At 40.7% G+C, this 13,637-nt stretch overlaps 1 protein-coding gene and 1 long non-coding RNA gene across 2 annotated transcripts; both read left to right on the top strand.

Moving 5' to 3' along the window:
* Positions 1-1,285: 1,285 nt before the first annotated feature.
* Positions 1,286-9,477, top strand: LOC311509435 (protein NLRC3-like; the record flags this gene model as incomplete). Its single annotated transcript, XM_084574648.1, has 7 exons — positions 1,286-1,400; positions 1,864-1,965; positions 5,251-5,419; positions 5,563-5,791; positions 5,960-7,745; positions 8,705-8,881; positions 9,246-9,477. The coding sequence occupies exons 1-7, from the start codon at positions 1,393-1,395 to the stop codon at positions 9,475-9,477; spliced, it is 2,703 nt and encodes a 900-aa protein (XP_084430774.1). The 5' UTR covers positions 1,286-1,392.
* Positions 9,478-9,852: 375 nt separating this feature from the next.
* LOC311509436 lies at positions 9,853-11,220 on the top strand. Its single transcript, XR_014699835.1, has 3 exons — positions 9,853-9,942; positions 10,295-10,468; positions 10,917-11,220. It is a non-coding gene; the product is annotated as an uncharacterized lncRNA (long non-coding RNA).
* Positions 11,221-13,637: the final 2,417 nt, after the last annotated feature.

Below are 13,637 nucleotides of genomic sequence, written 5' to 3'. Positions count from 1 at the left end.
TTTTAGACCTCTGGTCTCTACTGTTGCTGAACCTGCTTCATCTGTGTGCCTTGCCTACATGGGTTGCGCTCCCTTAGACGGCAAGTTCAAAGCGACATGAAAAGAAAACAGGCAGGTGTTGCCATTGGCTTAATCCACGGTTTAAATCTACCTTTACCTGCGTGGAGACAGATTAGAACATGTGACTCACTGGAAGGTTTGAGCTGCAGGTGTGGGGATGACTTATTAAAACCTGCAGTACCACTTTAAATCCACATAATGGTAACAGAAGACAATTCTATGTAGCCGGAAGCTCTGAAATAGTTTAGAAGTAGTAGATACTAGTACATAGTAGTAATATTAAGACCTACGTAGTATTATTTATACTAATAGTAGCTAGAACATGTACTATTAAACTTTAGGCTTGTTTTATTAAAAGTAATAACTGATGTTTTTGCACAGTTTGACATTAATGTATTGCACATAATCAATAATAATTAATACAGGCCGTCTTCATTTGTCAAATCTATGTTCATACACGCACTTTTATTTTTTTGTTGTTTTCATCTTTGAGACTGTAGGAAACATTCAGCAGCTTCAGCCTGTCAGTCATTTCCTGGTTTTAACTTAACTTTCGGTTTCTCTTCCGGTTGAGGCACAGCTTCGTTTCCTCCATGTGAAGGTAATGTAAGCAATATTTTTCACAGATTAACACATTAATGACTCTATTCTCAAGTTGTAAATGAAGTTTTGTAGTTTAGCTTCAGGCGGGACAGAAGAAATGAGGCCAATTAGAGACAAAGAGGAACTCTGAGACTAGTTTGTAGATGTGACGATAAACGAGGCCAAATACAGGAAGAATATCTTAGATCTTGGGTTGTGATGGTGAATATTGAACATTACAGTCGATATAAATGCACTGTTAACATTAATATGTGTTGCATGAGTAATCCAGACTGTTAAAATAAATAAACAGTCAGTCTGACTGTTTATTTATTTGACTGAGTGAGTCAGTTAATCATGAAAATGAGGCCTGAATGTGTTATACATCCTGTAGATGACGGAGAGAAGCCTCACTACTTTCTAGACTAGACACTCGGTTCATTTCACCTCGTCAGATCTTCTCTATGAACACATGAATAAAGCTGCTCTGCAACATTTTAATCCAAATCAATAAACAGCTACAGGTGTGAATGCAGACAGCCATCGCTTCCTGACTTTACTGGAGCCAAACAACACAAATATAGATTAACTTTTTGTTGCACTATGATCACCATCATGTTTTAGATCATTCTTATAAACTGGAAGAAAGTAAACTGCCCTGTCAAGTCAGATTCAACTTTGTGAAGACTGACGGTTGAACTTTTTCTGTCTGCTGTTTCTTTCATCAGGTGTCTGCAGGTTTTTACCAACATGGAAAGGTATCACCCTCAACACACTTAAATTATGAATGAATTCTAATGGAAACAGTCTTACAACATTGTATAGAGTCATAACTGGAAACAAACATGTATTCGTATAGGGGATTTAAAGGGTAACATCAATAGAAATCATTTGGTTTTTGCAATTGAACTGGAAAGTAGCGCTGCCATGCTAGCTATTTCGTTGTTTTTCACTGGACAATGACAATAAAACTTGGTGAATGGTGAAAAAACTACACAGAAACCTGACTGAACTGAAAGGTGTGGTTAGTTATTATAGCAGCTTCAGTAACTATGAGGTAATACTTTTCATCTGTGTCTCCTAGGAGTTGTCAGAGAGAAGACTCTGCTGACCTTAAACCTGAGTTTATATATATGAAATACTATGTTTACTGTGTGCAGCTTCAGACTTTGTTGGACCTGTTGAATGTTGATAATTAGTGAATTTCTCTCAATCCACCAGGATGCAGCAGAAACCAGAACCCAGCTGTGTGTCGATGAAGAGTGATGAATCAAAGGAAGCACTCTTTACCTTCAAAGGGCAAGAAACCTCAACTGTAAAGAAGTAAGTTATAATTGAATTTAAAATGAATCCACATTTAACATCATGGTCAGGTGCACATCCTACTACTATCGAGCCACAATACGTCTCTCCTGCACAAACTGTTGAAAACAGCCTCATTAGTCTGGGTGTAGTTACAGTGTGATGTCAGGGGCTTTTTGAGTTTATATATGTGATTATATAACTGTTGGACTTTGACAAGTTTCATCTTTTCCTTGTTTAAACCGGATAAACTGGGGATTTTTCTCCATCTACCAGGATACAGCAAAAATCAGACTCACAAGAACCACAACGTGAACTAACAGAGATTGGTTGTTTAACTTTCAGTGGCTATTACCTGCCTTAATGAATGAAGATATAAATTAATATAAAATGTCACTGACAGATATCAGCACAACTGGTCTTCTACATCGGACATTTAAGGACTCTGAGAGGAAAATAATTCAGGATGCTATCTTTTTGTCCACGTGGTGAAGTGATACTATAGCAGTTATTTATAGAGACATTGTATGTAAGTTTTAAAAGATGAACTTGTCAGGAAGGGGTAGCGAGGTAAGGGGGTTAGGACCCAGATGCAGGACAATGAGGCAGGAGTTGGCAAAAACAACAACAAAAAAGGTATTTAATGAAAAAAGACAAAACTGAAGGCGCTGCAGACAAGGCAGGATATCCAAAAATCAAAACACTTTTAAAGTAAGAACAAGACATGAAAATCTATGGCATGGACAGACCTGAACGTGGCAAATAAACAGTATGACACGACAAGGAACAAAGAGGAAGGCAGGGCTATACAGGTCCTTCTCAAAAAATTAGCATATTGTGATAAAGTTCATTCTTTTCCATAATGTAATGATAAAAATTAAACTTTCATATATGTTAGATTCATTGCACACCAACTGAAATATTTCAGGTCTTTTATTGTTTTAATACTGATGATTTTGGCATACAGCTCATGAAAACCCAAAATTCCTATCTCAAAAAATTAGCATATCATGAAAAGGTTCTCTAAACGAGCTATTAACCTAATCATTTGAATCAACAAATTAACTCGAAACACCTGCAAAAGATTCCTGAGGCTTTTAAAAACTCCCAGCCTGGTTCATTACTCAAAACCGCAATCATGGGTAAGACTGCCGACCTGACTGCTGTCCAGAAGGCCATCATTGACACCCTCAAGCAAGAGGGTAAAACACAGAAAGAAATTTCTGAACGTATAGGCTGTTCCCAGAGTGCCGTATCAAGGCACCTCAGTGGGAAGTCTGTGGGAAGGAAAAAGTGTGGCAGAAAACGCTGCACGACGAGAAGAGGTGACCGGACCCTGAGGAAGATTGTGGAGAAGGGCCGATTCCAGACCTTGGGGGACCTGCGGAAGCAGTGGACTGAGTCTGGAGTAGAAACATCCAGAGCCACCGTGCACAGGCGTGTGCAGGAAATGGGCTACAGGTGCCGCATTCCCCAGGTCAAGCCACTTTTGAACCAGAAACAGCGGCAGAAGCGCCTGACCTGGGCTACAGAGAAGCAGCACTGGACTGTTGCTCAGTGGTCCACAGTACTTTTTTCGGATGAAAGCAAATTTTGCATGTCATTCGGAAATCAAGGTGCCAGAGTCTGGAGGAAGACTGGGGAGAAGGAAATGCCAAAATGCCTGAAGTCCAGTGTCAAGTACCCACAGTCAGTGATGGTCTGGGGTGCCATGTCAGCTGCTGGTGTTGGTCCACTGTGTTTTATCAAGGGCAGAGTCAATGCAGCTAGCTATCAGGAGATTTTGGAGCACTTCATGCTTCCATCTGCTGAAAAGCTTTATGGAGATGAAGATTTCATTTTTCAGCACGACCTGGCACCTGCTCACAGTGCCAAAACCACTGGTAAATGGTTTACTGACCATGGTATTACTGTGCTCAATTGGCCTGCCAACTCTCCTGACCTGAACCCCATAGAGAATCTGTGGGATATTGTGAAGAGAAAGTTGAGAGACGCAAGACCCAACACTCTGGATGAGCTTAAGGCCGCTATCGAAGCATCCTGGGCCTCCATAAGACCTCAGCAGTGCCACAGGCTGATTGCCTCCATGCCACGCCGCATTGAAGCAGTCATTTCTGCAAAAGGATTCCCGACCAAGTATTGAGTGCATAACTGAACATAATTATTTGAAGGTTGACTTTTTTTGTATTAAAAACACTTTTCTTTTATTGGTCGGATGAAATATGCTAATTTTTTGAGATAGGAATTTTGGGTTTTCATGAGCTGTATGCCAAAATCATCAGTATTAAAACAATAAAAGACCTGAAATATTTCAGTTGGTGTGCAATGAATCTAACATATATGAAAGTTTAATTTTTATCATTACATTATGGAAAAGAATGAACTTTATCACAATATGCTAATTTTTTGAGAAGGACCTGTATATTCACAAACAGGGCACAGGGGGATGACGAGACACAGGTGACACAAATCAAGACAACACAAGGAGAAACCAATGACCTAATCAAAAAGTGGGAAAACACAGAGTAACATGAAACAGAATATCAAGAATTTAACAAAATAAAACAGGAAACTGAAAAACATGAAACATGAATGAAACTCGAAACATGAACACAGGAATCAAAAAAAGAGAACCATGACAGAACTTCAGTGACACACTCACCACTGACACCAGGGTGCTCACGTGTATTTCAACATGTCCAGGTCAGTTGTTTGTGTTAGTGTCCAGCAACAGAGAGTAGACGTTTATGAAACCAGTTTAAGTACAAAAAACTGATGATTGAGACATCTAATTTATCCATGAAGTAATGTTTCCAGATTTAAAATATACTATAGCACAATTCCAGTAGGACAGACATTTACATGCACTCAGCTTTGAAAACCACAGAATATTATGTCATAACTTTAGAAGCATCTTGGCTAATTGGCATCATTTGGGTCGATTGGTGGTGCACTTGTGGAAATAAATAAAACATCCAGTCACTCCTGTGACTCCATGCATCAACAGAATCATTTTCTGGAGGCAAAGAAACAACGGATGGCTCTGAGGTGTAGAACGTGTACTTCACTGAGATTATTATTGCTAACGTGATCAATCAAAGAGAGTCTGAGAATGTTTCTGTTTGAAAGTTTACAGTCGTTTATGTGACGTTTTAGGTCTGTTCAATTCAAAACCACTGAAAATGGTCTGTGCATCACTCAGTGTGGACTGATGAATAAAACATTTTACTGTGTTTCATGATATTTTAAAGATATTGTCAAGGACATGTGTCAGGGTTACGCTGTTGTGTGTTATGTGTTTATCAGCAGGAATCTGGAAAATCAAAACCCACCTAAACCTGAAGCCAGCGGGGTGTCTATGAAGAGAGGATGTACAGAAGAGAAAGATAAGAAATCAAGGAAAAGGAGTCACCCAGAGATTCTCAGTGGTCAGTCTGTTGATTATCTTCAAACACACCTGGACTCCATATTTAAGGTCTGTACATGGACAACAACTACTTTCCATCATCTCCATGCTGCTCTTTGTAGACCAGTGGACTGTCAGTCTGTCCAACATGGATCTGATGTTTGTCTCCATGATTTCAGTCTGGTTGTCATTCATATAGTTTTCTGTTCCAGCTGCTGGAGGACAACATTGTCACTTTTGTGAAGAACGAGCTGAAGAAGATTCAGAGGGATCTGAGTCCAGGTTACCCAGAATGCTTAGAGAGTCAGAGGGAGGATGAGGAGGTGTTGGAGGGTGAGGATGAAGAGCAGAGGAGAAGCAGCAGAGATGCATTTGTGAAGATCACACTGAACTTCCTGAGGAGATTGAAGCAGGAGGAGCTGGCTGATCGTCTGCAGAGCAGTAAGAGGATTTCTCTGAATATTGAACTTGATGAATAAATTAAACATTTACTAATGTCTTAAATGATGAAACAAGATACATTCAAAAAACTTATTCTTTAGGAGAATGAAATGTTGGAATATTTACTGTGTAATTTAATCATCTTTTATTTCTTGTTTTTTCATTCAGAACATGAAGCTACAGTTTGTCAACATAAACTTAAATCTAGTCTGAAGGAGAAGTTCCAGTGTGTGTTTGAGGGGATTGCTAAAGCAGGAAACTCAACTCTTCTGAATGAGATCTACACAGAGCTCTACATCGCAGAGGGAGAGACTGCAGAGGTCAATGATGAACATGAGGTCAGACAGATTGAAGCAGCATCCAGGAAACTAGACAGACCAGAAACAACCATCAGACCAGAAGACATCTTTAAAGCCTCACCTGGAAGAGATAAACCAATCAGAAGAGTGATGACAAAGGGAGTGGCTGGCATTGGGAAAACAGTCTTAACACAGAAGTTCACTCTGGACTGGGCTGAAGACAAAGCCAACCAGGACATCCAGTTCACATTTCCATTGACTTTCAGAGAGCTGAATGTGTTGAAAGAGAGAAAGTTCAGCTTGGTGGAACTTGTTCATCACTTCTTCACTGAAACCAAAGAAGCAGGAATCTGCAGGTTTGAAGAGTTCCAGGTTGTGTTCATCTTTGACGGTCTGGATGAGTGTCGACTTCCTCTGGACTTCCACAACAATGAGATCCTGACTGATGTTACAGAGTCCACCTCAGTGGATGTGCTGCTGACAAACCTCATCAGGGGGAAACTGCTTCCCTCTGCTCACCTCTGGATAACTACACGACCTGCAGCAGCCAATCAGATCCCTCCTGAGTGTGTTGACATGGTGACAGAGGTCAGAGGGTTCACTGACCCCCAGAAGGAGGAGTACTTCAGGAAGAGATTCAGAGATGAGGAGCAGGCCAGCAGGATCATCTCCCACATCAAGACATCACGAAGCCTCCACATCATGTGTCACATCCCAGTCTTCTGCTGGATCTCTGCTACAGTTCTGGAGGATGTGTTGAAAACCAGAGAGAGAGGAGAGCTGCCCAAGACCCTGACTGAGATGTACATCCACTTCCTGGTGGTTCAGACCAAAGTGAAGAAGGTCAAGTATGATGGAGAATCTGAGACAGATCCACACTGGAGTCCAGAGACCAGGAAGATGATTGAGTCTCTGGGAAAACTGGCTTTTGATCAGCTGCTGAAAGGAAACCTGATTTTCTATGAATCAGACCTGACAGAGTGTGGCATCGATATCAGAGCAGCCTCAGTGTATTCAGGAGTGTTGACACAGATCTTTAAAGAGGAGAGAGGACTGTACCAGGACAAGGTGTTCTGCTTCGTCCATCTGAGCGTTCAGGAGTTTCTGGCTGCAGTCCACATGATCCACTGTTACACCAACAGGAAGACAGAGGTGCTGGAGGACTTCCTGGGACAAAAGTACAATGACTCAACTTTGGATGTTTTTCTGGACAGAGTCATGGAGAAATCCCTGCAGAGTATAAATGGTCACCTGGACTTGTTGGTTCGATTCCTCCATGGCGTCTGTCTGCAGTCCAACCAGCGACTGTTAAGAGGTCTGCTGGGTCAGACAGAGATCAGTCCAAAAATCATCCAGAGAGCCATCAACAACCTGAAGAAGATGAACATGGACAACATTTCTCCTGACAGAAACATCAACATCTTCCACTGTCTCATGGAGATGAACGACCTCTCAGTTCATCAGGAGATCCAAGAGTTCCTGAAGTCAGAGAATAGATCAGAGAAGAAACTCTCTGAGATCCACTGCTCAGCTCTGGCCTACATGCTGCAGATGTCAGAGGAGGTTCTTGATGAGTTGGATCTGAAGAAATACAACACATCATGGGAGGGACGATGGAGACTGATTCCAGCTGTGAGGAACTGCAGAAAGGCTCTGTGAGTCCAGATGTGATTAACATTATAGATCAGTTTACATTAGTTTAGTTCTTTAAATGTTCACACTATAAAATTATCTCCCTATCAGTGTTTAACTTGTTTATTGTAAACATTACATGTCAGTTGTATTTTGTTATAGATGTTCTCCAGCTGTTTCAAAAACTGTGAGAATGTAGATTTTGTTCTATTTAAGAATAATAAGAATAAGAATAAGAAAACCTTTAAGAGTCCCACAATGGGGAAATTGGAGTTTGCAACAGCATACAGAAATGACAGAGACAGTTACGCCGCCGGCTTCCTGCATAGTAAAGTTCTGGATGTTGTTAAAAGTATTTGGCTATGGCAAGACTCCCAATAAAAAACAAAACAAAAAGTTCAATGCTGTCTGAAAAAAGTATATACAAAAGTGATGTCCACAAAAAGGGAAGCAAAAAGTGAATTAAATTCAGAAAAAAAGAGAGATAGAGTAAGAGCTGTTGCAAGCAGCTGCCAGCTTCAACCGGCGCCGCAAAAAAAAGGGGGGGGCTCTCCTTCCTTCATTGATATATACAATATTTTAGAGCTGTCTGTTGAATAATACATTAAATTAGACATTAACTGTCCATTTTTAATCTGTTCTAAATGTGCCTTAAAGGGATGTTGTCCACATTTTTATCATTTAAATCATGATGACTTTGTGGAGTCAGATCACACTGACAGACTGTGTGGAAGAAGCCTAAATATAACTCCATTTATCTCCATTCAGTTTCAGATTAAAACAAAACAAATTTTAGAAGTCTGCAGGTTTAAGAGAAACTGATGAGAATTATTGTGTCATGTCAGATAAGAAGATGAATCACTGAAGTGAAGAACAAAATGTCAAACGGATGAGTCCAGCTGTTTAGTCTTCAAATGCATGAAGTAAATAATAAAGTCTCTTCATTCATATTAACATATTTTGTATTTATGTGTCGTGACAGATTTTCTGACTGTGGACTCTCAGAGAGTCACTGTGAAGTTGTGATCTCAGCTCTGAAGTCCAACCCCTCCCATCTGACAGAGTTGGACCTGAGCTACAACTTCTACATGCAGGATACAGGAGTGAAGCAGCTGTGTGTTGGACTGGAGAGTCCAAACTGTAGACTGGAGACTCTGAGGTCAGTTCACTGAATGTTTTTATCAGATTAAACAGTTGTCTTGTCAGGATTGACAGATGGACCACAAACAGTTGGTTTAAATGAAGAAGCATCATGTCCCTTAATATCAGCAGGTGTCTCCTCAGTCATCAGTGGTTGGTCTGATCTTAAATCAGGACCACTCTAGTGTTCACATGTACATTTAAAGAGTTACTGGAGTCAGTAATCATTCTTTCTGTTCATACTTTCTGTGAAGAAACTCAACAAGTCATTTCTTTCGTACAGTGTAGTTGTGTAAGGAAGACACTTGACTGAGGTCAGCAGCATGTTATCGATCTGTGCTGACATGAATGGATTTAATTTACATATTTTATTCTTTATTCAGATTGATTCGTTGCAGGTTGTCAAAGATCAGCTGTGATTCTCTGGTCTCAGCTTTGAAGTCCAACCCCTCCCATCTGAAATTTCTGGACCTGAGTGACAACAACCTGAAGGATTCAGGAGTGAAGCATCTGTGTGGTTTTCTGGAGAGTCCAAACTGTAGACTGGAGACTCTGGGGTCAGTTCACTGGATGTCTGTTACTATTGTGGATCTGATTTGTTTAATTACAAATTGAACTTAATTCATGTTCTACAGAACTTCCAGCCACAAAGATGTATATTTCCTTTTGCTCATATTTTCTCTTCTCTTGTTTTAAATTTAGTCTGTCATCTCAAAGATGAGTGTTAGTTGAAAGTGTAGAAGGCTGACATGATGATGATCCAGAATAACACGAGGACCAAGTCACTACTCATTTTAGAGAACAGCTCATTGATTAGGACGTAGTAATGTTGATCTGAACATTAAAACCTGAACACATCTGATTCATTATCAATGATTTTAGTAACATCTTTTATTCTTCATCCAGATTGAGTTACTGCAGTTTGTCAAAGATCAGCTGTGATTCTCTGGTCTCAGCTCTGAAGTCCAACCCCTCCCATCTGAAACTTCTGGACCTGAGTAACAACAATCTGCATGATTCAGGAGTGAAGCATCTGTGTGGTTTTCTGGAGAGTCCAGAATGTAGACTGGAGACTCTGGGGTCAGTTTACTGGATGTCTGTTACTATTGTGGATCTGATTTGTTTAATTACAAACTGAACTTAATTTATGTTCATACAGAACTTCCATCCATTAAGATGTAAATTTCCTCCTGCTCATATGTTCTCTTTTGTTGTTCTAAATTTAGTCTGTCATCTCAAAGATGAGTGTTAGTTGAAAGTGTAGAAGGCTGACATGATGATGATCCACAATAACACAAGGACAAAGTCACTCTACTCATTTTAGAGAACAGCTCATTGATTAGGACGTAGTAATGTTGATCTGAACATTAAAACTTGAACACATCTGATTGATTATCAATGTTTTTATTAACACCTTTTATTCTTCATTCAGATTGAATAGCTGCCGTTTGTCAGAGATCAGCTGTGTTTCTCTGGTCTCAGCTCTGAAGTCCAACCCCTCCCATCTGAAATATCTGAACCTGAGTAAAAACAAGCTGCAGGATTCAGATGTGAAGGAGCTGCGTGATCTTGAGAAGAGTCCAGACTATAGACTGGAGACTCTGAGGTGAGTGGAGGGTTGGAGTCAGTCCATGCTTTTTAAAATTGTAACAAATTGTATATTTGTCCTCCTCTCATTAGTTTCCGATATCTTCAATGTTTATTAGTCAGCTGATGCTTCAGAAACACGAGATGTTCATCAACACACGCAGACTTGTGCAGTAATGAAACATTCATGATTCTCAGCAGTTTATTTCCTCTGTGGACTTGAGAGAAATCGGCAGAGGAAACAGACTTGATGCTAAAAGTCTCTGCAGGTCTGTGAGCTTCCAGCTCCAACACGTTAACATGAGAGCTGAAAGGAAGCTGGCTGAGCTCCACAGCTGCTCTGAACAGGACTGAAGTCCCTGCTGCTCTTTATACTGGATGTGCTGCATCACTGACTGACACCTGATGAAAAGGAGTCTTTGGAAACACTAAATCATCTTCTCTGTTGTTTCTTCTTCTCTCTGTAGCTGGAAGCCATTTTTCTAAATATGACGCCATATGTGCTGAGAGAGGATGAGCTGAGTCCTGATGATCTAGAGAGGTTGAATCAGCAGCAGCTTGTGTGTAGAGAGACTCTGACTGGACCATGTTACTGGGAGGTGGAGTGAAGAGGAGAGCTTCATCCAGATGTTTTTCCATTTAACATCAGCAACAGAGCTGCAATCAATCTATTCTAACAGTGCCAACAAATAAAGTCCAGTTCCTCTTGGATTATTCAGACACATTAAAAACAAATATTCTATGTCAATGTATAGTAGCCAGCATCAACAATCCTCCCTGTTTTTTCTTGTTGTTGATTGTGTATTTATTTGTTCTGTCTGTATTGTAATTTGTGTCAGCATCTTCTGGTTGTAAAGTAAAATATCTCTTGGTTGTATTTTTTTACAACACGTCTCCTGCCTGTCATTATTGCTAAGTTGCAGTTCCTCTCTGTAACCATCAGAGAGTAGTAAACACTTTTACACAGTTTAATCTCATCTGTCATCAGTCATTATTAGGCTGATGAACATTAGAGCTACAATACTGCGGTAGATGTGAATATCAGTATTATTGGATGTGGACAGTTGTAGTTACTGACAGTGACCACTGGAGGGCAGTGATCGTTATAGTTTCTGAGTTTGGATCATTTAAAAACATTTATTGTCTGTGTTCATTAAATCAACGCCTTGTAGTTCATCTTTTCTCCATCACAGGTTATTTGAACATAATACTAAAAATGCTAAATATTAAAATACTAAACAACACATTGCACCAACAGAAGATGAAAATATAATAATAATAATAATGCATTTTATTTATAGGCGCCTTTCTTGGCACTCAAGGACACCGTACATACATTCATAAAAGAAACAGCAATTCATAAAAAGAAACAGTAATTCATAAAAGAAACAGCAGAGAATAAAATATAAGGGGAAAAAAAAAAAAAAAAAGGCAGAGTAATTGTCATCAAGTGGCATAGGCAGTTTTAAACAGATATGTTTTGAGTTGAGATTTGAAATGGGGAAATGAATCAATATTTCTGAGTTGGGGTGGTAGTGAATTCCAGAGACGGGGAGCAGAGCGGCTGAATGCTCTGCTCCCCATGGTGGTAAGACGGGCAGTAGGGACAGACAGATGTACGGAGGAAGATGATCGTAGAGAGCGGGAGGGAGTGGGAACATGGAGGAGATCAGACAAATATGGGGGGGTGAGGTTGTGAATGGCCTTGAAAGTAAGCAGGAGGACTTTAAATTGGATGCGAGATTGAACTGGGAGCCAATGAAGTTCTTGAAGGACAGGAGTGATGTGGTGAATGGAGGGGGTTCGAGTTATGATGCGGGCAGCTGAATTCTGGACTAGTTGAAGTTTATGAAGAGATTTGTGTGGAAGGCCAAAGAGGAGAGAGTTGCAATAATCCAGACGGGAAGTGACAAGACTGTGAACCAGGATGGCGGCAGTGTGGGGGGTGAGGGAGGGGCGGAGGCAATTAATGTTACGTAGGTGGAAGTAAGCAGACCGAGTAATGTTATTGATATGGGATTGAAAGGATAGTGTGCTGTCAAGGATGACACCCAGACTCTTAACCTGGGGGGAGGGTGAAACGGAGGAGTTGTCGATGCTAAGAGAAAAGCTGTCGATTTTGGATAGAGTGGATTTGGTGCCAATGAGGAGGACCTCAGTTTTGTTACTGTTAAGTTTAAGGAAGTTATGGGTGAACCAGGTTTTTATTTCGGAGATGCAATCAGTAAGGGAGGTGGGTGGGAGAGCGGACGAAGGTTTGCTGGAAAGGTAGAGCTGGGTGTCATCTGCATAACAGTGGAAGTGAATATTAAATTTGCGGAAGATATTGCCGAGGGGGAGGAGGTAGATGATGAAGAGTAGGGGCCCCAGGACAGAGCCCTGGGGCACACCTGAAGTGACGGAGGAGGGGATGGATTTAAGGGACTTAAGTTGAATGAACTGAGTGCGGCCAGAAAGGTAAGATGTGAACCAGTCTAAATGAGTGTGGGTGATGCCAATGGAAGACAGCCTGTTGAGGAGGGTGGTATGACAGATGGTATCAAAGGCTGCACTCAGGTCGAGGAGGATGAGGATGGTGAGGAGTCCAGAATCAGCTGCCATAAGGAGATCGTTGGTAATTTTGATAAGTGCAGTTTCAGTGCTGTGGAGTGGGCGGAAACCAGACTGGAACTGTTCATACAGGTTATTATGGGATAAGTGAGAATGGAGTTGGGAGGCAACTGTTTTTTCGAGGATTTTGGAGATGAAGGGTAGATTAGATATAGGACGGAAATTGTTGAAGTTAGAGGGGTCTGCACCAGGTTTTTTCAAAATTGGGGTAATGGCAGCAATCTTGAAAAATATGAACGTACTCAACATCTTACTGCTGTCTCTAAATTAACATTCAGGGAGCATTAATGGAAAATGAGATATTTAAGCTTTCTGCTGCTGACACCTTCAGCTTGGTGACAGTGGCTCGCTGCTGTACACTGGACTGTTCCTAATATTCTGTCCTCCCAGTAATGAACATGGGGACAGTTTCTCCATTGGGGCATTTGATGACCCACCAAAGGAGGAAAAGAAAATGTTTTTTATATTTTTAACGTGACAAAAATCCAGAGCTCTACATCACAGAGGAAGAGACTGCAGAGGTCAATGATGAACATGAGGTCAGACAGATTGAAACAGCATCCAGGAAACTAGACAGA

Source organism: Chelon labrosus, assembly GCF_963514085.1.
Source record: "Chelon labrosus genome assembly, chromosome: 24".
Taxonomy (NCBI): domain Eukaryota; kingdom Metazoa; phylum Chordata; class Actinopteri; order Mugiliformes; family Mugilidae; genus Chelon; species Chelon labrosus.
This window is presented reverse-complemented; position numbering and strand designations above follow the sequence as displayed.